Below are 22,143 nucleotides of genomic sequence, written 5' to 3' on the forward strand. Positions count from 1 at the left end.
CCCATGCCATAGAGACCGCACTGCAAGCGTATTGAACCTGATGAGATGGGACATTTATATATCCGATGTTTTCTTGACCATTTGAAGTGTTTGGCTGCAGCTTTGCCATATATCTCCACTCGTTTTTAAAAAAATATTTTATCTTCTCCCAAAATCGTTATTGTGACTTCAATAACTGAACCCAACACTCTTCAGTAATATCAAGAACGTCACGTGAGTCAAAGAAAAGCTATCCGGTCAAATATTTACCGAGCTGGTCCACATTGTTCCCATCAGAGGATGTTGGAGGGTTAGTGTATATTTTTGTGTCGTCATATACACACACAGCCACGTGCCTAATAAAAGCTTATCGATTTCTTAAAAAGACTCAAACAGAAGGATATGGACAATATTGAACCAGTTTAAGCCGTGGTTTTTTACCAAACTGAATCTGACAGTCGCATGTGCATCAACTCCCATGAAGACTCCGCTCGTCCTGCCGGCCAGCCGTTCCCGCAGATTCATCCTCCCAATCTCGTCGGCTCAAAGATGTTTTAAAATCCAAAGAGACCAGATTAATTATTCATAAACAAATCTGACTGGTTATCACAGAGAGATCGCTTCCCTTTGAGCATGCCTTGCCGTCTTTACAAAACATCGCTGTCAGTCTCTGAGTGTTTTCTTCCTTTTCAACCAATCAAAACGCCGGATCTACCGCTCTTCCGGCTCCGTGGGTCTAAACCGGAAGTGAGGACATATTGTTGTTGAGGAAATCGCTGCCACTCTATCATGTAGTCGCAGCGGGATGCGCCGGTAATGGCCGTCATTGGGCTTCCGGTAAAATATTTCTATGGATTTGCTTGGATAATACACAAAGTTAGTCTATTAATTGCGAGATTCATTAAAGCTTTCATCAAAGGGCGATAACTGTTGGGGACAATGAATAAAATCCTTTCATACTTTTATTTCGATTTGAAAAATCGACATAAAACCTGCAAACGTTCGTGACTGTAATGTGACATTAAGACGTTTTGCATTGCTGTTTGCATGATCTAAAGGAGAACAAAATGGAAAGCTTATCGAAATGAATAGAAGCATCCTTAACGCACTGTTGGTGTTAAAGAGCGTTTACCACCTCTTGCATCCCAAACATCGTTTACACTCACAATACTGGGGCTACCGTGTTACACAGGAGGTGGGGACCTGTGGCTGTTTGACATGGGGTAAAGATTATATGCTTAGATATACGTTATTATTAAATTATTTAGTACTGATGTCGTTATTTACATTATCAAACCCGTAGCATGCTAGTCAGGGGGCACGGTTGGCCCAGTCGTCTAAGGCGCCGCGATTCGCTGTGCAGAGTTGCGTCCCTTGGGCACGCCAGAAACCTATGATTGTGGGTTCGAATCCCGGTTCGCACCGATTATGTTTCTAGGTTTGTCAGCTCCGAACTGGTAAACGTCTAAGACCTGCATCACTTCGGACGATGTGTTCGAATACAAAGACCTTTATCATGTTCTGGTCTCTACATAGGCTGAAAGGGTTATAGTTACAGTAAACTACGGATATAACGAACTCAAAGGGACTACTAATTATAGTTCGTTATAACCGTAATTCGTCATAAGCATATATACAGCATAACTACAGCATATAATCGGGACTAAAAAGTTAGTTCGTTATATCCGTTAGTTCGTTATAAGCGTGTTCGTTATAGCCGCAGTCTACTGTATTGTCGAGACTCAAGGTGTTTTCTGGACATGTGTTTTTGTACTGGGTATACGTTTATTCAGCTATAAACCAGTGGGTGATTGAGTGAGCACCTAACGGTGGCGCCTGAATACGATGTCGATATTAAATCAGCCATACAAAATATGTATGGGAGGCCAGCATGCTCACCCAGTTCCATCTGTAAATTATCTTTTTCCCCATTTGAACAGCATGTCACGATGTTGGGTTGGGTGTGAACGTGTTGGCACTGACATCGAAGAACCAGATTTGATTCCCATCCCAACCAATATGAGAAGTCTTATCCATCACCCGACGTGACTATGACTAAAACGGCGTAAAAATAAACTCACTCATAAAATTAAGTCGAGGTGAAATTGGGTTTAACGTCGCGTCTAAGATTATTGCACTTATATGGCGACGTGCATGCACGTGTGTGTGGCTGCTTGTACTAGTCCGGACTGATGCCTATTTATAGTGCTAGCACACTGAGATACCATGCTGCAGTTTTACATGAATACCCCACTCAGACACAGACTCCGAGCCGACCAGTACTTGTTTTATCCCCTTAATGCCGAGCGCCAGACAGGGTAACAACAAGTACCATATTTTAAACTCCTTTGGTATGACGCGGCCGGGGATCGAACCCCGGACCTTCCGCTCTCCGGGCGGACGCTCTGCCACTAGACCACGGAGGCGGTCCTCACTCATGAAAGCATACAGATGTTCAATGTACATTTTCTTCTAACAAAAGCAATAGCGTTTCTCGAAACATAACAACAGTTTTCTTTCTTTTTTCATTAGATTATATTGTCTTGAAATACTTCTCTTGCACACATATATCTATCTACAATCTCAAATAATTCATCAACGTTCCTCAAAGGGAGATAAATGAATTAGGCTACATCCATATTTGGGCAGTCACGTGAACAAGCGTTGATTCCGCTGTAACACGGCTATTGATTGGCTCTTGAGCTAGCCGAGCGCCCTTGAGTTCTAAAGCACGTGCGAGATACGACGGAAGGGGCTTTTAAGCTGATCCTGTCGACCAACGAACGCTATCTTGAAACTATTGATCCACGGAGGCCTAACCCTCGCGATGTTTTCCGTCGAAATATTAGCCCAAGAAAAAAGCTTCAAGTCAAACTGTCGTCATCATTGCAAATAGCGGGAATGCGATAGCAGAGGCCCGCAACAACTTCCTCAATAGTGGCTGTGTGTCATCGTAGAGTGATTGATCCCACAGGGTCAGATATTAGTTTCAATAAAATGTCGTCTGCGTTTTGTAGCGACAAGCTTTGAAACATGATTTCTTTGACCTATGACCCGTGTATCATTAATAAGCTCCCACCAAGAAAACATTTAGAGTCTTCTCTTGAAGGAGAACTGGGTCCCATCCGCATATGAGAAAATAACTTTTTCATTTCGGTTATGTCCATTAATAGAATAGTGACGTTCTGGGAAAGTTTCTGGGTCTTTTTTGTTTATTAAGTCATAACCGACTCCTATTGATGGTACGTTCAAAGGAGAGAATTAGTGTTTAATGGTGTCTTTTGGATTGAGAGGTGGGTTCCGGGGATGGTCTGAAGGAGATGAGTGAAAGTGAGTGAGTGAGTTGGATTTAACGCCGCTTTTAACAGTATTCCTGTTTTATCGGGGCGTGTCAGCTTAATGTGGGAGGAAAGCCCGAAGCGATGCAGGTCTCAGACGTTTACCACTTCGGTGAAACCCACGATGCGTAAAGGCCCACATTTATTAAATCATGCGTACCCGTTTTCATACCTTGTCCTTATTTGATGTAGATCAACCTAGCGGTCAAGGATGACCCCGATTAATGACATTCGCACAAGACACTCAGTACAAAGTCTGGACCTAGAGTGAATGAGTGAGTGAGTTGGGTTTAACGCCGCTTTTAACAGTTTTCCAGTTATATCGCGGCATGCCAGCTTAATGTGGGAGGAAAGCCCGAAGTGATGCAGGTCTAAGAGCTTTACCACTTCGGTGAAACCCACGAGCAGGGGTATGGTGCTGACAAACCTAGAAACATAATGGGGGCGAACCGGGATTCGAACCCACAATCATAGGTTACTGGCGTGCCCAAGGGACGCAACTCTGCACAGCGAATCGCGGCGCCTTAGACGACTGGGCCACCCGTGCCCCCCAGATGAGTGAAAGAGTCGTGTCAGTCGAGTCAAGTCATCGTCAGACATACATGAACACTTGCATGGCTTCTTAAAGATGGACCTAAATATTGATGAAACCTATCCTCTTTCGAAAAAATATGAATTGCCATTTCAGTTCTTTTTGCAAAATACGAACGGACAGCCGATTACAAATATTTCAAATGAACCTAAATCATTGCTTATAATCGTTTATGAAGTGAGTGAACGAGTTAAAGGAAACCTTTGAGAAAGGGTAGAGGGCTGACAAATCTAGAAATATCATCAGGACGAACTGGGATTCGAACCCACGACCACGATTTAATGGCACGTCGTTTCTGAAGACTCAGAGCAGGGCTCGTTTCACAAAGCGACATTAGGTCTAAGACTACTTAACATCCATGCTCCTACAGACTTTACGACAGACAAAGAGCTAACGTTTTATTTAACATGAGATATAGCTAGTTGTGTTTCGTTTGTCTCTGAGCATAGTTGTATTGACCAAGGTTTTGGTTTGGTTGGTTGGTTTAACGCCGCACTCAGCAATATTCCAGCTATATGACGGCGGTCTGTAAAAAATCGAGTCTGGACCAGACAATCCAGTGATAATATCATGAGCATCGATCCACGCAATTGGGATCGATGACATGCATCAACCAAGTCAGCGAGCCTGACCACCCGATCCCTTCAGTCGCCTTTTATGACAAGCATAGTCACCTTTTACGGTAAGTATGGGTTGCTGAAGACGTATTCCAACCCGGCGTCTTCACGGGCCTCTTGACAAAGGTGTCGGGTGTTTATCTCAATGGCTGCCTCCGTGTTTCAGTTGTCATCAACAAGTACCGAGATTATGGGGTCCAGCTGAATGATAAATGGGTGATGCGGGGAGCCACAGCTGTCCTCCACTGCGAAATCAACCCCTACTACCTCAAAAACTACGTGGACGTCATCGGGTGGAGCAGAGGGACGCAGCGCGTGCAGCCAGGTAAGTGACGTCACCACGAAGAGGCCGCTATTCTGTCGCGTGCGAGTGATATCACGTGACTGTAAAAGGTTATTGCGGCATTGGCTTCATGTAGTAATGAATTATCGCACGTGCCGTTGCCATGAAACTTGATACTTTGTTTACTTAAAGCACGAGTAACTGGATTTGTTTTAAATACACGCTTTTAAATGTTACTTGTTGTAGATATGGGCAACCCCTTATTGTTAATATCAAAGGTATTTTCATTAGAAAAATATCATGAATATTTTTTTAAGAAATCCTTGTAGCTGAGTAAAATATATTGAATTAAAAATTTAAGTCATAACATTTTAGTAATTGTGTGTAATTTCAAAATACTTGGTTAATTGTATTATAATTGTATAAATACTTGGTTAATTGTATCATAATTGTATTATACATATGTTTTTCACTCAGGAAATTTGCATCCCGTCCGATTTTGTAAATGTTCCACGAAGATGAAAAATCATTATGAAATTAAATGTAATTGAAATAAAGTTATTAACAAAATTTCGCTTCCCCGATTGGCTTTTTTTCAGAAAGGCAAACATTATTTCCCCAATATAAATATTGTTTTTCGTTGGCAGGCGGCCGCGTGAGCATCCTCCCGGACGGCAGGCTTCATCTTCGTGACGTCAGGGACACCGACGGCATGTCGACGTACCAGTGTCACACACGCAACATCCTCACGGGCGAGGAGAAGATGAGTTCAGTTGCATTTTTGAAAGTCCACGGTGAGAGCATAGGGCCTTGTTCAGAAAACCTACTCCAGCACGACCACTGTCGCATCATGTCAGTACTCCGGGGCCGTGTTGATCTAGGTCCTGAGGGCACGGGTGGCCCAGTCGTCTAAGGCGCCGCGATTGACTGTGCAGAGTTGCGTCCCTTGGGCACGCCAGAAACCTATGATTGTGGGTTCGAATTCCGTTTCGCCCCGATTATGTTTCTAGGTTTGTCAGCACCATACCCCTGCTCGTGGGTTTCACCGAAGTGGTAAAGCTCTTAGACCTGCATCACTTCGGGCTTTCCTGCCACATTAAGCTGGCATGCCGCGATATAACTGGAAAACTGTTAAAAGCGGCGTTAAACCCAACTCACTCACTCATTCACTCTAGGTCCAGACTTTGTACTGAGTGTCTTGTGCGAATGTCATTAATCGGGGTCATCCTTGACCGCTAGGTTGATCTACATCAAATAAGGACAAGGTATGAAAACGGGTACGCATGATTTAATAAATGTGGGCCTTTACGGATGGATGAGATGATGGATGAGAATTAGACCGTCAACCATTCCATGTTTGGGAGTGATGACAACGCTACATGTAGGTAAGACCCGAATGAACCACAAACGCAACAACTTAAACATATCTCATAGTTGTCTTTGTAATATTTCTTTAAATATTAATTTTAATAACTTTAAAATTTGACATTTGCAGTGGGCCAAACGAGCGGCCCTTATCATACCCCCTATTTGAGGTAGATGACAAAGGCATCGATATGTGTGGTCACATATCAAATGGCTAGGATTGACTAGAGACCAGTCCCCCTTGAATCATAATATTAGGAGACCGAAGGTAGAACAGCATGGCACCGTTCTCTGTAGCGTTAATACTTACGTACTTTCTGTAACTCAAATGGACCGCCTCCGTGGTCTAGTGGTAGACCATCCGCCCGGAGAGCGGAAGGTCCGGTGTTCGATCCCCGGCCGCGTTATACCAAAAGACAGCGGCCAGCGATATTAAGATCGTGAATGTCACAGTATGTCTCAAAGGAAATAATTTCAACCTGTTTTCCAGCGATATTCTGTTTAAGAAAGTCACAGTATTTCTCACAGGAAACAATTTCAACCTTTTTCACAGCGATAATCAGTTCAATAATGTCACGATTTTGTTCCCAAAGGAAACAATTTTAACCTGTTTTCCAGAGATATTCAGTTCAATAATGTCACAGTACGTCGCAAAGGAAACAATTTCAACCTGTTTCCCAGCGATATTCAGTTCAATAATGTCACAGCCTTTCTCAAAGGAAACAACTTCAACATTTTTCCCAATGACATTCAGTTCAAGTTTTGCATGGTATTGCTAAAGGAAACAATTTCCAAATGATATTCAACGTTTGACAGTGCCACTCATGAGAACCAAATCCAATCAGGGAACATCGATAATTACATGGACGCCACCAGACAGGTCTTCACAAAAATATGACAGTGTCCCTCCGAGTGTTTATGAACAGCCTCTCAACCGGCTCTTATCAACTTCCGGTTTGCAACCTAATACCATAACTGTCACGCTTTCACCTAAATGACTTCTTGGGGGCACTTATACACTGACATGGTTCCCCTTAGCAATCTCCCTCTTTTTTAATTGTTCTACGTGTCATTTTTTTCAATATCTCTGCCAAGCCTACTCGTTGTCACACCGAGCTCATCTCGCGCGCTTGGAAGGGGGAGGTAACTGCAGTGGGTCGGGAAAGCTCGTCTCGTGCCGCTACGGTGTCATAATTGCAAACGTTGGGGAGGCAGATGATTTCAACTGCCAAATGAAATGTCACAACTATTACTTTTGACATTGAGAGCCTTTTCCATGTCAGTCAAACAAGTGACGTTGCCTTCCAGCAGATATGAATCAGAGTTTAATCACTTTTCCTTCCTTACAAATTGACGTATTGGCTTTTGTTTTGCAGCAATGAAATTTCTCTGTGCACTATCTGGTTTCCAGAAAAAACATATTGTCATGTTTGTTCTTTTTTGTTCATTTAGAACTGTGTGAGAAGCATGGTGAAGAAATGAATGCATTCGGGACATTGACCATTCGAATACGAAACGCAAATACGTTTTTATCTGTTTTGAAGCCTTTATTTGTATTTACGTAGTATTCTGGAGTGTAAACGTTGATCACAGATATGTGTGGCTTTGTCAGTCGCCTTCAGCATACCCCAGCTAATAGCTCATACATATCCTGATTCAGAAAGGGGTAACCGTTTATTTTATTATTTCTTGTATTCCATGAATAAGTGAGATGTCTGTCGCCATGTTATTACCGTAATGCACGTGTCGGTGTTAATACTGAACACAAACGACAGGGATTAACCATCCGCCGAAACATTCAACTGTGCGTAAAAGGCAGAATGGCGGTGAAACTTATATGGATGGATCACTGTCATTTGTCTACATGTGCCAACTGAAAATAACCTATTCAGATATAGTGTTTTCTTACCCATTAACGGGGGCATGGTGGCGCAGTCGTCGCGATTCGCTGTGCATAGTTGCGTCCCTTGGGTACGCCAGAAACCTATGATTGTGGGTTCGAATCCCGGTTCGCCCCGATTATGTTTCTAGGTTTGTCAGCACCATACCCGTGCTCGTGGGTTTCACCGAAGTGGTAAACGTCTTAGACCTGCATCACTTCGGGCTTTCCTCCCACATTAAGCCGACACGCCGTGATGTAACTGGGATACTGTTAAAAGCGGCGTTAAACCCAACTCACTCACTCACTCACCCACCCACCCTCACTCACTCACTCACTCACTCACCCATAAACTGGCTACTTCAGATGCACCGGCTTCAATATCAAGGGCAACTTTTTCCATCACCTGCGATGGGCCGAAATATTTTCAGAAGCGTTCTATGTCCCCATTGCGCATAATACGGCGTCTTATATGTGCCTTGGAGATTGGGAACATTTCAATTCGAAATAAATCAACTTTGAAATATGGCAAATTTGTGATGACGGTTCGTGAAGACCTGATATGTCATTATACCATATATAATTGAAAAACGTCCAGTGTATGATGCGGACTTGTGTATTGTACATTTCAGATCCCCCGGCCACACAGATCTCCCCGACCATTGACGACATCTTACCCGACCTCGCCATCACAGAGGGGGACACAGTGGAACTTCCTTGCGTCAGCAGCCAGGGAAACCCCTCCCCTACATACAGATGGTCACGTGATGGGTTAGATGTCATCAACGACGTGCGCATCCTTCAACGTGGCGGCAATTTGAAAATTATCAACAGTACTATCAGCGACAGTGGTCTCTACGCTTGCTCTGCCACCAACAGTCGCGGAGAAGCCAAAGAAAATACAAAGCTTGTCGTTACATGTGAGTTGTTTCGTTAGCTTTAGAAAGTGTATCATATAAAATGAAATGTCATTAGTTGGTTTAGATGAAACAAACTGACGTCATACCTCTGAAATCATTCGGGGGCGGCGGAGTGGTTTAAGCGTTCGACCCAGGCTAGATTCCCCACATGGGTACAATGCGTAAAGCCCATTTCTGGTGTCCCCTGCCATGATATTGCTGGAATATTGCTAAAAGCGGCGTAAAACCATATTCACTCACTCACTCAATATTCGGCTTGTCCCGGAATGACATGGGATGTCCCGAATGAAATTATTCTTCGTCATTCATTCGTCACCGCTGGCATATTTGTGTATAGTTGGAGGCATATCCAGGAATGATACAAGTTGGTCACAATAGGTTCGAGACCCGCGAAGATTCCGGAGTAGAATAGGTCTTCAGCAACCCATGTTTGCAGTAAAAGGTGACTATGCTTGTCGTAAAAGGCGACTAACGGGATCGGGTGGTCAGGCTCGCTGACTTGGATGATGCATGTCATCGATCCCAATTGCGTGGATCGATGCTCATGATGTCAATTACTGGATTGTCTGGTCCAGACTCGATTATTTACAGACTGCCGTCATATAGCTGGAATATTGCTGAGTGCGGCATAAAACAACAAACAAACAAACAATAGGTTCGACATGTGCATGTCTTTCCGTATCTTTCTATTAAAGTCGTCTCGTAATGACACGAGGTGGTGACGAATGCTTCAACAGCCGCTTTTGCCATCATTCGTTTCTTTCCGTAACCTATACGAACTCTTGACATGGTTCATTACGAATTCATGCACATCCTTTCTGGGAATAGCCAACCACTCGGCATCTCTCGGGAAAACGCATTGATTACGAACTGATACATTGGTGCAAAGAAAATGATGATCTTGTTACGTGAATCCTCATTGGTTCAAATACTCGATGTTATTGGTGTATAACTTTCGGTCGATTCTAATAGATCAGGAATTTTCCTCAATTATAGCAATGGTGAGTGAGTATGGTTTTACGCCGCACTCAGCAATATTCCAGCTATATCACGGCGGGGGACACCAGAAATGGGCTTCACACATTGTACCCATGTCGGGAATCGAACCCAGATCTTCGGCGTGACGAGCGAACGCTTTAACCACAAGGCTACCCGACCGCCCCTATAGCAAAAAACAAGAGAGGCAGTTCTATAGATATACAACTCATTGATTACAACTTCTTCATCACTTGCTTGTTAACAGTGTTATAGGTTGTTGGTTTGTTGTTTAACGCCGCACTCGGCAATATTCCAGCTATATGACGGCGGTCTGTAAATAATCGAGTCTGGACCAGACAATCGAGTGCATGACATCATGAGCATCGATCCACGCAATTGGGATCGATGACATGCATCAACCAAGTCAGCGAGCCTGACCACCCGATCCCGTTAGTCGCCTTTTACGACAAGCATAGTCACCTTTTACTGCAAGTATGGGTTGCTGAAGACCTATTCTACCCCGGAATCTTCACGGGTCAAAGAAGTTATAGAAGGAAGCTGGTTTGATATATTAATCTGTTTTATACACTATTATTATTCTAGTTCTTATATGCAAAAGAAAATGGAAGATGACTGGTTTGATAAATATTTGAACTCTAAAGGACATATTCTTATTCTTGGTATTACCCTCTCGATGTCAAGGGGAAGTTTCAAAATTTAAAACATTTGTCAAAATATTCCTTGAGCTCAAATGTGTATAAATATTCCTCGGAACGTGTGCCATGGCCGAAAAGCACACAGTTTGCAATCTGTCTTCTCGTGTAACATTCGGGTAACATTTTGGCGGATTCGTGTGCCGTTCATTTCCCACTGTTATCATTGATAATCCATTAGTGGAAATACGACGAACAGTTGGGTAATAATCTCCTATTTCAAGCCACTGGAAGAGAAATCTGTTCTCTAATGAGAACTGTACGTCATGAGTAATTTACGTGAAAAAAATAGTTAGTTTCAAATGACATTTCCCTGGCCATTTTGATCATACGGTGATCGATTATCACAGGGCGGGATCGCATGGACCAGAGACGAGCGCATGACAAATGAACTTGTAATGACAGCCTCGTCTCATTTTGTCAGTGACGAATCCGGTCCAGCTCTAATGTACTGTTTCAAAACCATATCATTACGGATGCAGTACGTACCATTAGAGACAATTTAATCTCATTTTTGTGCGTGAATTGCATAACGATTCAAAGCGCATCACATTGTTCACTTTATTTCCGTATGCCATGCTGGTGTTATCCAACATGAGTGAGTGAGTTTAACACCGCTTTTAACATTATTCCAGTTATATCACGGCGTGTCAGCTTAATGTGGGAGGAAAGCCCGAAGTGATGCAGGTCTCGGACGTTTACCACTTCGGTGAAACCCACGAGCACGGGTATGGTGCTGACAAACCTAGAAACATAATCGGGGCGAACCGGGATTCGAACCCACAATCATAGGTTTGTGGAGTGCCCAAGGGACGCAACTCTGCACAGCGAATCGCTGTGCCTTAGACGACTGGGCCACTTCGGGCTTTTCCTCCCACATTAAGCTGACATGCCGTGATATAACTGGAATAATGTTAAAAGGGCAGTTAAACCCAACTCACTCACTCTAACTAGTTTGGTTTTACGCCGCTTTTAGCAATATTCCAGCAATATCACGGCGGGGGACACCAGAAATGGGCTTCACACATTGTACCCATGTCGGGAATCGAACCCGGGTCTCCAGCGTGACGAGCGAACGCTTTAACCACTAGGCTACCCGACCGCCCGATTACAGAGTAAAATAGTCTACAATACTCAACTTGAGACAGAATTGACAAATTTGTTTTGTTCGTTGTTTAACGGCGTACAAACCAATAGCTCAGCTTTATGACGTAACCTTATAAGTAATTGGGTCTGGACCAGAAAATCCAGACATTGATATTTCAAGTAACAGACCTAACCATCGGGGGCAGGCTTACACAGGAGTAACCACGTCATGAGTCAGCTGACCACCCGATTCAGGTCGTCTTTGCGACCAGCACAGTCCCCGAAATCAGATAACCTGGTACAATAGGTCATCGTGCCCCGACATCGTGGGTTGTTGCTCATGCTGTCAACCATTGGTTATCTACATGAATAACATCCAAAACATGCAGTCTGGTAAAGCTCATGGTGGTCCAGTAGTTAATGTGATTGTTTATGATGAACAAGTCATCGGTTCGATTGTTCATGAGGACACAAATCAAGGTGTCCTTGTCAGTGATATATCTGCAGTAGTTATCACCTATCAACTACTAGTTAGAATTTGTGCTCAGACCTTGTAGTTTAATATTGGTAAGCAATTAATGATTGTTTCGTTTTGTACACCCGCCGCAGATATCTTCAATACTACTGATTAGCGTTAGTGATATTCACTCAGTCACTCGATCCGTGAAGATTCTGGGGTAGAATAGGTCTTCAGCAACCCATGTTTGCCGTAAAAGGTGACTGTGCATGTCGTAAAAGGCGACTAACGGGATCGGGTGGTCAGGCTCGCTGACCTGGTTGATACATGTCATCGATCTCAATTGCGTGGATCGATGCTCATGATATCAATCACTTGATTGTCAGGTCCAGACTCGATTACTTACAAACCGCCGTCATTTAGCTGGAATATTGCTGAGTGCGGCGTAAAACAACAAACAAACAAAGAAACAAACACTAAGTCACTCACTCTTTTGGTACAAAAAAAATAAATATTATTTATATTTACTATTTAGGTTTATTATTGAATTGGTGTGCGAAATGTAGTACCATGTCTTGTTGGTGTTTCAGCTTCACTCTCCGTGCATATCGTTCCCCAAGAACAGACAGTTGACGCTGGCAAAACGGCGGAGTTCAACTGTTCGGTTTTCGGTCACCCTGTTGACACAATCATCTGGTACAAGAACGGCTACCTGCTCCTTTTGACATCAAGAATTTCCGTCCAATCAGAAACATTGTTGAGAATAGAGGACGTCAGGAGACAGGATCAAGGGATGTACCAGTGTTTTGTGTCCAATGACAAATCAAAGGCACAAGGAGTGGCACAGTTACAACTTGGAGGTAAAGTTTGTCGGAGATGACCACATACTTACCCCCCGATACATTACCGATCCCGGTTTAAGAATGACCCGTGAATGCTAAATTCTGTTCCGGTTTTCTGCACTGTTAAAGGGGCGTTCAATTACGAAGAAGCGGTTCAGGATATTGGGTATGATGACTCTCGGTTATCCAGCCGATTAAAAATCAAGTCACCCTGGGCCGAATCACAGTCATCCTCTTTTTGAGTTTGGCCGAGAAAACCCTATAAGTCACCCATAAATGATACTTTGCTTGAAAGGTATCTGACTTACTGAAGAATCATTAGAAAACAATCTGTAATATCATATGTTGTTATCAGATGATATGGGGGCACGGGTGGCCCAGTCGCCTAAGGCGCCGCGATTCGCTGTGCAGAGTTGCGTCCCTTGGGCACGCCAGAAACCTATGATTGTGGGTTCGAATCCCGGTTCGCCCCGATTATGTTTCTAGGTTTGTCAGCACCATACCCGTGCTCGTGGGTTTCACCGAAGTGGTAAACGTCTTAGACCTGCATCACTTCGGGCTTTCCTCCCACATTAAGCTGACACGCCGTGATGTAACTGGAATACTGTTAAAAGCGGCGTTAAACCCAGCTCACTCACTCACTCAGATGGTATGCGATCGGTATAACGCTATGCAGTGGAAACAATGCATCATCACGTTTTCTCAAATCACTTTCCCGTTCCATTCCTTTTATTCCCTTTAACCAGTAACGTTTTTGAATAATTTTCTAGTCTCATCTGTCTTCCAGTGACGTTTAATTTCAGCTTTGAAAATTAAAATTTCATCCTGGGCGTCAAAAACCTGATGCTTGCTAGTCTGTTAAAGGGAGTGGATTATCCCACCGCTACTTCCTTGCGATATTCATTGAGCGTTTTGTGTCTGTGTGCCGCTGATAAATTGCAACTGATGTCCTAATGGATACAAATGTCTGTGGTAATTCACCCACCCTTCTTCCAAATTAATTACACTGAATCCCGTGTTCGCTCTCCCTCTCTCGCGGTTATTGCGAGGCCTTAATGCAACGCGGCCACAACGCAAAACGGGGTACCCCAGGGTGATACTCTCTGTCCACGATTAATGCATCATTCGCCTTTTTCGCGCTTAATAAGGCATATGGGAAATAAACAGGATGCACAGCCACGCTGATGCATACGTTAGTGTAAGCTGTTTGATATGCAGCCTTCAACTGTTTTATTTTAAGGGAGGTAATGGTTAAATTGCCTCCTTGGATTTCAACATTTCAAGGGAATGAGTAGAAGGGGCAGTCTGACTGGCGACAGGTAAAGAGCGTTGTCGAAGGCTCATTCATAATGAATGTACGTGTCTGTTTAGTATCAGTGTGCGGTGGGAGGACGCGACATGCAGCCAACAAGATGCGGACATGTTTTGCTGTGTTTTGACACATTAACTGATTATTCTGTGAACATCAATGAGGCACTCAGGCATGTTGTACGGGCTGCAAAAGATGTAATTGGATACAGAATAGACCAAGACGGAAAGTAGTTGTAGAAGTGGTAGTAGTAGTAGTTGTAGGCAGTAGAAGATGTAATTGTATGTAGTAGTAGTATTAGTAGTAGATGTGAGTGAATGAGTATGGTTTTACGCCGCTTTTAACAATATTGCAGCAATATCACGGCGGGGGACACCAGAAATGGGCTTCGAACATTGTACCCATGTCGGGAATCGAACCCGGGTCTTCCGCGTAACGAGCGAACGCTTTAACCACTAGGCTACCCGACCGCCTCAGTAGTAGATGTAGAAGATGTGATTGGCGGAAAGGAGTAGTAGTAGTAGTAGTTGTAGTAGTAGTAGTAGTAGCAGCAGCCAAAACTATAAGTAATAACAAATAGTATTGCTAATCGCCTGGATGTGGTCAATACGAACGGTAGAAGTTGTTGTTGTCGTCGTTATTGAAGAAGTATTAGAAAACGCATTGGATTTGTATAAGTACAGTTCAAGAAGAAGCATTAATAAACTGGAAATAAGAAATACCGTCGTCATTCGGTCGTTGTTGCAGCTGCCAAACCCGCCATCCTGGACGCTCTACAAGAACAATTCGTCCAGAGCGGAACTCGAGTCTCCCTCCGATGCAAGGCTTCAGGGAACCCGATCCCGGTGGTCACGTGGCTCCTAGATGGCGCTGAGCTGCCGACAGGGGAGAGAATTGGCACCAACAGCTTTACGACATACGAGGGTGACGTCATCAGTTTCGTCAACATCACAAGTGTGAAGGTCGAAGACGGAGGGGAGTACACATGTAAAGCCTTGAATGATGTCGGCAGAGCTTATCACATAGGGAAACTCAACGTATACGGTGCGTTTGAACAATAGTAATTATATGTATATAATTAACATATTATTTCTTGTCTCTCCTAGTTGTACGCCAGCAGTCAATCATATTATGAGATATATATTGATTTTCAATGAGAGTAAGTAAAATATTCTTATAGGTATGTAGATGTACTTGTCGGAACAGTGCTCTCTTATTAGCAAAGAAACATATTTTTTTTCAAAAGGATAAAAAATATCTCTTAGCAGACAAGCTAGTATTTCAGTGGAGAGTTCACATGACTGACAGCTACAGGTTTTCTTTTCAACACTATCACGTTTTCAACTTGATTAACATTCCGTGGATTGATTTTCAAAATGGGTGAAAATAGTATATTAGAGACCATATCTTTGGTGTGTGTTTTTTCGTTTCTAAGCAATAACTTCTTCACCCAGGCTGATATATTTGGTCTCGGACGCTCTCATAGTTTTGCTCAAGAGCTAGCCTTCACTAAGTTCACAGCCTGTACACATTGTAGTTTCGTCGGGCATTGATGGGGGCAATAAGCGATCGCCTTGCCGCAGACCGGTGAAAACGTTGTAAGGGAGGTAACTCTATTTAGGCGCAGGTTTCAAAATGGAGCTTCGAGTGACAAGACTATCTATTATGCACCCCAATGTTGATAAATTGTGGTATTTCCAGGCACACCATACATCAGACCGATGAAGAATGTCACAGCCACAGCGAATGAAAAGTTGTCAATTCGATGTTATGTTTCTGGGTATCCAATCAGCAAAATAACGTGGTCAAAAGGTAAGGGATTGGCACTGGGTTGAGTGGGGTCTTGACTTTTGCATGATAAATGACACACCATCCCATAAACACGGGAAATAATATTGGATTGACGTATTAGCAATCGTTATTTCCAGCTTTGCGGTTTTTTTCAAGAAAGTTAAAAAAAATTCTACTTTCCCATGACTGGGGAGGAAGCACAGGAATTCGTTGGAACTATTAGTCAGTAGATAAGTGTAAAACCATCACAAGTAAAATTCTTCATGTGTAATAATTAATGGGTATTCGATGCACACTTACCTAAATGTAACAACAAATATTTTTAAAAATCAACAAAATACCAGAAAAGATATTTTAAGATTTTTATTTAAAAAATTGGATGAAAATATTGATTTTGTCAAAAAACGTGAACAAAATGATACAAGGTAAATATAAGTATATAAAAAGCACTGCTGCAGTAAAGATAAACCCCTGATTATAGCACCATCAACTACATCTCTGGATTAATGGGACTTGTTACTATTATAAAATTTGTAATAGTCCTTAGGTAATCTGATGACGAATGACTTAAGCCAGGTGCCCAGACAAGTAAGTATGTGTATGTTTCTGATTGCAGGGCATGACATGCTGCCTATCAACCATTGGCAGAAGGTTGTGAATGGCACGCTCATCATTGAGAAAGTTCAGAAGCTCCACGATGTTGGGAAATACACCTGCACAGCCCAGAACCGGGAGGGACAGAGGGACACTCGCGATGTGTTTGTCTCTGTTGTTGGTAAGTGGTACTATAATCCGAGGTGGAACGCAGTGGCTTTCAAGACTATGGTTCACCATGACAAGACCACCTCTTGATCAGAGAGCAAGGCGTGGTGGTGTGGCCTAGTGGTTGAGGTGTTTGCTCTGACAGCATAAAACCCACTCACCCACCTGATCAGACTGATTATATTTTTATTCCTATCAAGTGACATGAATTGTTTGTGCCTACAGAGAGAAAAACCTCTTAAAAAACCTCTCTGTAATTGCTCAGGGGGCACGGGTGGCCCAGTCGTCTTAGGTGCCGCGATTCGCTGTGCAGAGTTGCGTCCCTTGGACACGCCAGAAACCTATGATTGTGGGTTCGAATCCCGTTTCGCCCCAATTATGTTTCTAGGTTTGTCAGCACCATACCCGTGCTCGTGGGTTTCACCGAAGTGATAAACGTCTGAGACCTGCATCACTTTGGGCTTTCCTCCCACATTAAGCTGACATGCCGTGATATAACTGGAATAATGTTAAAAGCAGCGTTAAACCCAACTCACTCACTCACTCACTCACTCACTCACTCACTCACTCACTCACTGTAATCGCTCAGTAAGTATGGAAATGTGTTTTGAGTCTGGTCTGCTGCTCTGTTTCCAGTGTTAGAAATTATGTGGGGAGATGGGAGATGGGAGATGGTGGAGGTCCTTGAGGAATGCTACTATTGTAGTTAAATCAAGTGATCCCCTAAATTTCAAACTTTTGAAGTTAGTGTCATGACAATGTAGCAGGGCGTGGAGTCATCCCATAGATGACATCCTTACCTTGTCAGCTTGCTGACGGGGTTAACCTCTTTGGTCATGTGGACAAGGCATCCGACCTCGGATCAGGTCCATGGTTCGAATCCCATCATTGGACTCGAAAATTTTATGGCCTCTACATTGGCGCCCAATGTGAGCACGTTCATATTAAATTTGAGCACAATAAGCCTCAGTACCCTACTATGCGGCCCAGGACGTGCCTTCTGTTGACGGGGGAGTATGTAGCAGGGCGAGGGTTAACCTCTTTGGTCATGTGGACAAGGCATCCGACCTCGGATCAGAAGGTCCATGGTTCGAATTCCATCATGGGACTCGAACATTTTATGACCGCTACAACAGTGGTTTGGTGAAAATGGTATTGAGCTGCTTGTAGCAATATTCCAGCAATATCATGGCAGGGGAGACCAGGAATGGGCTTCACATATTGTCGTTTATAAATGAATGTACTTATGGTTCTTATTGCAGCTAGATTCTCCTTAGAAACCAGGGTGTTTGTGTATTTCAGAGCCCCCTCGCATTGACCCGTTTGACTTTGCCAAGAGGAAACAAGGTGACCGGGTGATCCTGTCCTGTGTGGTCAGTAGCGGCGACCTCCCCATCTCCATCCACTGGGAAAAAGATGGGGCAGAAATCCCACACGATCTGGGAGTGAAAATACAGGTACGGATGCATTCATTGTTTGTTTGTTTGTTTGTTTGTTGTTCAACGCCACACTCAGCAATATTCCAGCAGTCTGTAAATAATCGAGTCTGGACCAGACAATCCAGTGATTGACATCATAAGCATCGATCCACGCAATTGAGATACGATGACATGCATCAACCAAGTCAGCGAGCCTGACCACCCTCGCCTCTTACGACAAGTAAAGTCGCCTTTTTACGGCAATCATGGGTTGCTGAAGACCTAATCTACCCCGATACTAGTATTTAATAAACTAAATAATTGTTTTCAGCTGTATCAATATTTTTTACTAATTACAAAGTAAGGTTAACCTATTCATGTTTCTCAGCATTCCATTCAGCAGTAAACAAATTCTTGATGGAAGATTTTACAACTGCTTCAATCCGGTCAGACCTGGGAAGAACAATTTTACACCAACAGAAAAAAGTGTAAAATAAAAATTATTGAAGACATCTTTGACCAACTTGAACTACATTCTATAAACCATCATTATTACTTAAAAATAACTTGCACCAAACATTTTCTTCTGGTTAAGACAAATACATACTGTCTTACATTACTTTTCAGAAAGCTGGGTCGTACTCGAGTTTGTTGTCTATCGGTGACGCCAGCCCCATGCACGACGGCAACTACACCTGCTATGCAAGCAATGCAGCAGCATCAACCAACTTCACTGCTCCTTTACATGTAGATGGTGAGAGATGGAATGATGTTGAATACTTTATGTTGCATTAAGAGGGGACTTTACTGCATGATCTGGTGTCATGTCTCAGTGTAGGTAGTGTTACTGGTGCCCTGTAAGAGTGAGTGAGTTGGGTTTAACGCCGCTTATAACAGTATTCCAGTTATATCACGGCGTGTCAGCTTAATGTGGGAGGAAAGCCCGAAGTGATGCAGGCCTCATACGTTTACCCCTTCGGTGAAACCCACGAGCACGGGTATGGTGCTGACAAACCTAGAAACATAACCGGGGCGAACCGGGATTCGAACCCACAATCATAGGTTTCTGGCGTGCCCAAGGGATGCAACTCTGCACAGCGAATCGCGGCGCCTTAGATGACTGGGCCACCCCGTGCCCCCTGCCCTGTAAGACATTCACTTCATGTAATCCTGGGACACATCGACAGCTGGATATAATATTCACTAAGCACTGTCAATATTCAGACACACATTTTTATTCAGTATTTATGGCTGCATGGCCCATTGTACAGTTGACAATTCACTTTCATTTTTTCAGTCCTGTGACATGATACACAGAAACTATCTGACAGAGAATATATGTTTTAACATAATGGCTGGTGAACGTTTCACATCAGAGTTGTAATTGCACTAATCAACATCTTGTTTTTATGATATTTTGTTAAACTTCGGAATAAACTTTCTCTAAGTAAACTATATTTGTCACATAATATTAAAACATTCAATCATTCCGTCATTATTCACCGATACAGTGATGCTTTTCAAACTTCTCATCACGATACGCTACATAATATACCTACCCATTTATTGAACCATGTATTAATTCTATGTTGACCTTCAAAAATAATGTTAACATGTTTTGCATTCCCCACGGGGTAACTTGTTCATACTAAACTGTTCATGTATGTGTGTTGCACCAGTGTTTGTGTGTTTCAGTGCCTCCTCGCTGGGTCGTGGAGCCTCATGACTCCTTTGTGGTCCTACACCAGTCTGTGCAGCTGGACTGTCAGACAGCCGGGACCCCAGACCCCGAGGTCACCTGGAGGAAAGCTATAGGTAGGCTGTAGGGGCCAGTGTAAAGCTAAATATTCTCATTCTGATGATGAGCCTTGGCTCTCCTAACACTACCGGTACTCATTGTCCAATTTAGAAAGTCAAAATTGTAATTTATTAGGGCTCCAAGCCGAGGATCATATCTTGTAAGGTTCTCCACAGAAACTATTGATAGTTTACATGAAGTTAGTGTGACATATGTACCTCGTTTATTGTTCTTTGACTTTGGTCATTGGTCATGTGGTTTGGCAGCCATATTGGATTCAAGGTTTTCAAAGTGTCTTTTGGGTACCTGTCTTCAAACGCAAACAACTCCGAGTCCACTGCATCAAAAGCTTCCAAACTTTCTGAGAATTGTCTCCATACAGAACACAACAAACTGCAATAGCCGTTTTTGGATATGTTATTTTAGTTGCGGCCATATTGGATTTTGATAACTTCTTTCACCAAAATTTTACCTTAAAGATCACATTTTGTAAGGTTATCCACAGAAACTATTGATAGTTTACATGAAGTTAGTGTGCTATATGTACCTCATTTTTTGTTCTTTAACTTTGGCCATTGGTCACATGGTTTGGCAGCCATATTGGATTCAAGGTTTTCACAGTGTGTTTTGGATCTATGGGTCTTCAAAAGCATACGACTCTGAATCCACCAAATGAAATGCTACCAAACTTTCTGAGATTTGTCTCCGTACATAACACATCAAACATTGATATCCTTTATGGGATAGTTATTAGTTGCTCAGAAAGTTTACTTTAAAGATTATATCTTGTAAGGTTCTTCACAGAAACTATTGAAAGTTTACATCAAGTTTTTTATCATATGTACCTCATGTTTTGTTCTTGGTTGCATGCTAAAAGTATCATTGCTTTGTTGCAATATTTGATTTTAAAATCTGAAAAAAATTAAGTTCAAACACTGGTGAGTGAGTGAGTTAGGTTTAACGCCGCTTTTAACAGTATGCCAGTTATATCGCGGCGTGTCAGCTTAATGTGGGAGGAAAGCCCGAAGTGATGCAGGTCTCAGACGTTTACCTCTTCGGTGAAACCCACGAGCACGGGTATGGTGCTGACAAACCTAGAAACATAATCGGGGTGAACCGGGATTCGAACCCACATTCATAGGCTTCTGCCGTGCCCAAGGGACGCAACTCTGCACAGCGAATCGCGGCGCCTTTGACGACTGGGCCACCCGTGCCACCTTCAAACACTGAAGGATTTAAGAATTTGAATATGGACGAGGATTGAAATGGGTTGAGAACACATGTGGATGCTCCGGGACCCACCAATTTCTTCAAAACGGACCAGTGAAACCTCAAAGACTTCAAAATCGGGAAACTACGAGAAGCTTTCAACATCAAAAGACTCCAGCCGTCAATCAACCGTGACCAAGGCTATTACATACCCCCGCGTACCATCAACTCATCAAAGACCCCAGTCAGCCATAATCCTGTTTGTTTATATTACTGGCTTCATCCTAACTTCATCCTAACAGAGCTAGCAAAATAACCACTGGCTCGATTTTGTTCAAATTTTGTATGTGTATGAACACCAATGAGTACTAGATTCCGCCAAAATCCCAAAGCCGTAGACCAAAAGGCCAAGGGCAGATAACTGAAAAACAAGAATTTTTGTTTTCCGATGGAGTACAGCAGGTAATGTCAAATTGTACTGTCTGTTTGCTTCCAGGATCCTCCCCTGGAGACTACCAGACACTGGAGTTCGGCAAGGACAACAACCACCTGTCTCTCCTGGCTAACGGTACACTGGTCATCAGGCACGCTCGAGAAAACGACCACGGCTACTATCTCTGTCATTCTAGCAACGGCATTGGATATGGCCTCAGCAAAGTTGTCTTTCTCACAGTCCACAGTATGTATATTAGTTTCTTGGTATTGGATTTGTCATCCATATTAAATTGTGTTTTTCTCATCTCAATGCTCTCAATATCCTTCAGAGGTCAAAATAAAATTTTGAAAATATAAAAAAAATCTTTGGTT

The 22,143-nt window shown here is 43.0% G+C and overlaps 1 protein-coding gene across 2 annotated transcripts in view; it reads left to right on the forward strand.

The window, feature by feature from the left end:
* LOC139458183 (cell adhesion molecule Dscam1-like) overlaps positions 1 to 22,143 on the forward strand; it is a 137,610-nt gene that overhangs the window by 81,733 nt on the left and 33,734 nt on the right. For both annotated transcript variants that reach the window (XM_071239517.1, XM_071239518.1), the window contains exons 3-13: positions 4,693 to 4,851; positions 5,457 to 5,603; positions 8,686 to 8,973; positions 12,798 to 13,067; positions 15,106 to 15,402; positions 16,060 to 16,170; positions 16,766 to 16,924; positions 18,214 to 18,368; positions 18,957 to 19,083; positions 20,025 to 20,144; positions 21,833 to 22,015. In XM_071239517.1, coding sequence (XP_071095618.1) covers positions 4,693 to 4,851; positions 5,457 to 5,603; positions 8,686 to 8,973; positions 12,798 to 13,067; positions 15,106 to 15,402; positions 16,060 to 16,170; positions 16,766 to 16,924; positions 18,214 to 18,368; positions 18,957 to 19,083; positions 20,025 to 20,144; positions 21,833 to 22,015 — 2,016 coding nt within the window. The remainder of the gene's footprint in view (positions 1 to 4,692; positions 4,852 to 5,456; positions 5,604 to 8,685; positions 8,974 to 12,797; positions 13,068 to 15,105; positions 15,403 to 16,059; positions 16,171 to 16,765; positions 16,925 to 18,213; positions 18,369 to 18,956; positions 19,084 to 20,024; positions 20,145 to 21,832; positions 22,016 to 22,143) is intronic.

This window comes from Haliotis cracherodii, unplaced genomic scaffold (assembly GCF_022045235.1).
Source record: "Haliotis cracherodii isolate W230 unplaced genomic scaffold, xgHalCrac1.p SCAF_12, whole genome shotgun sequence".
Classification (NCBI taxonomy): Eukaryota; Metazoa; Mollusca; class Gastropoda; order Lepetellida; family Haliotidae; genus Haliotis; species Haliotis cracherodii.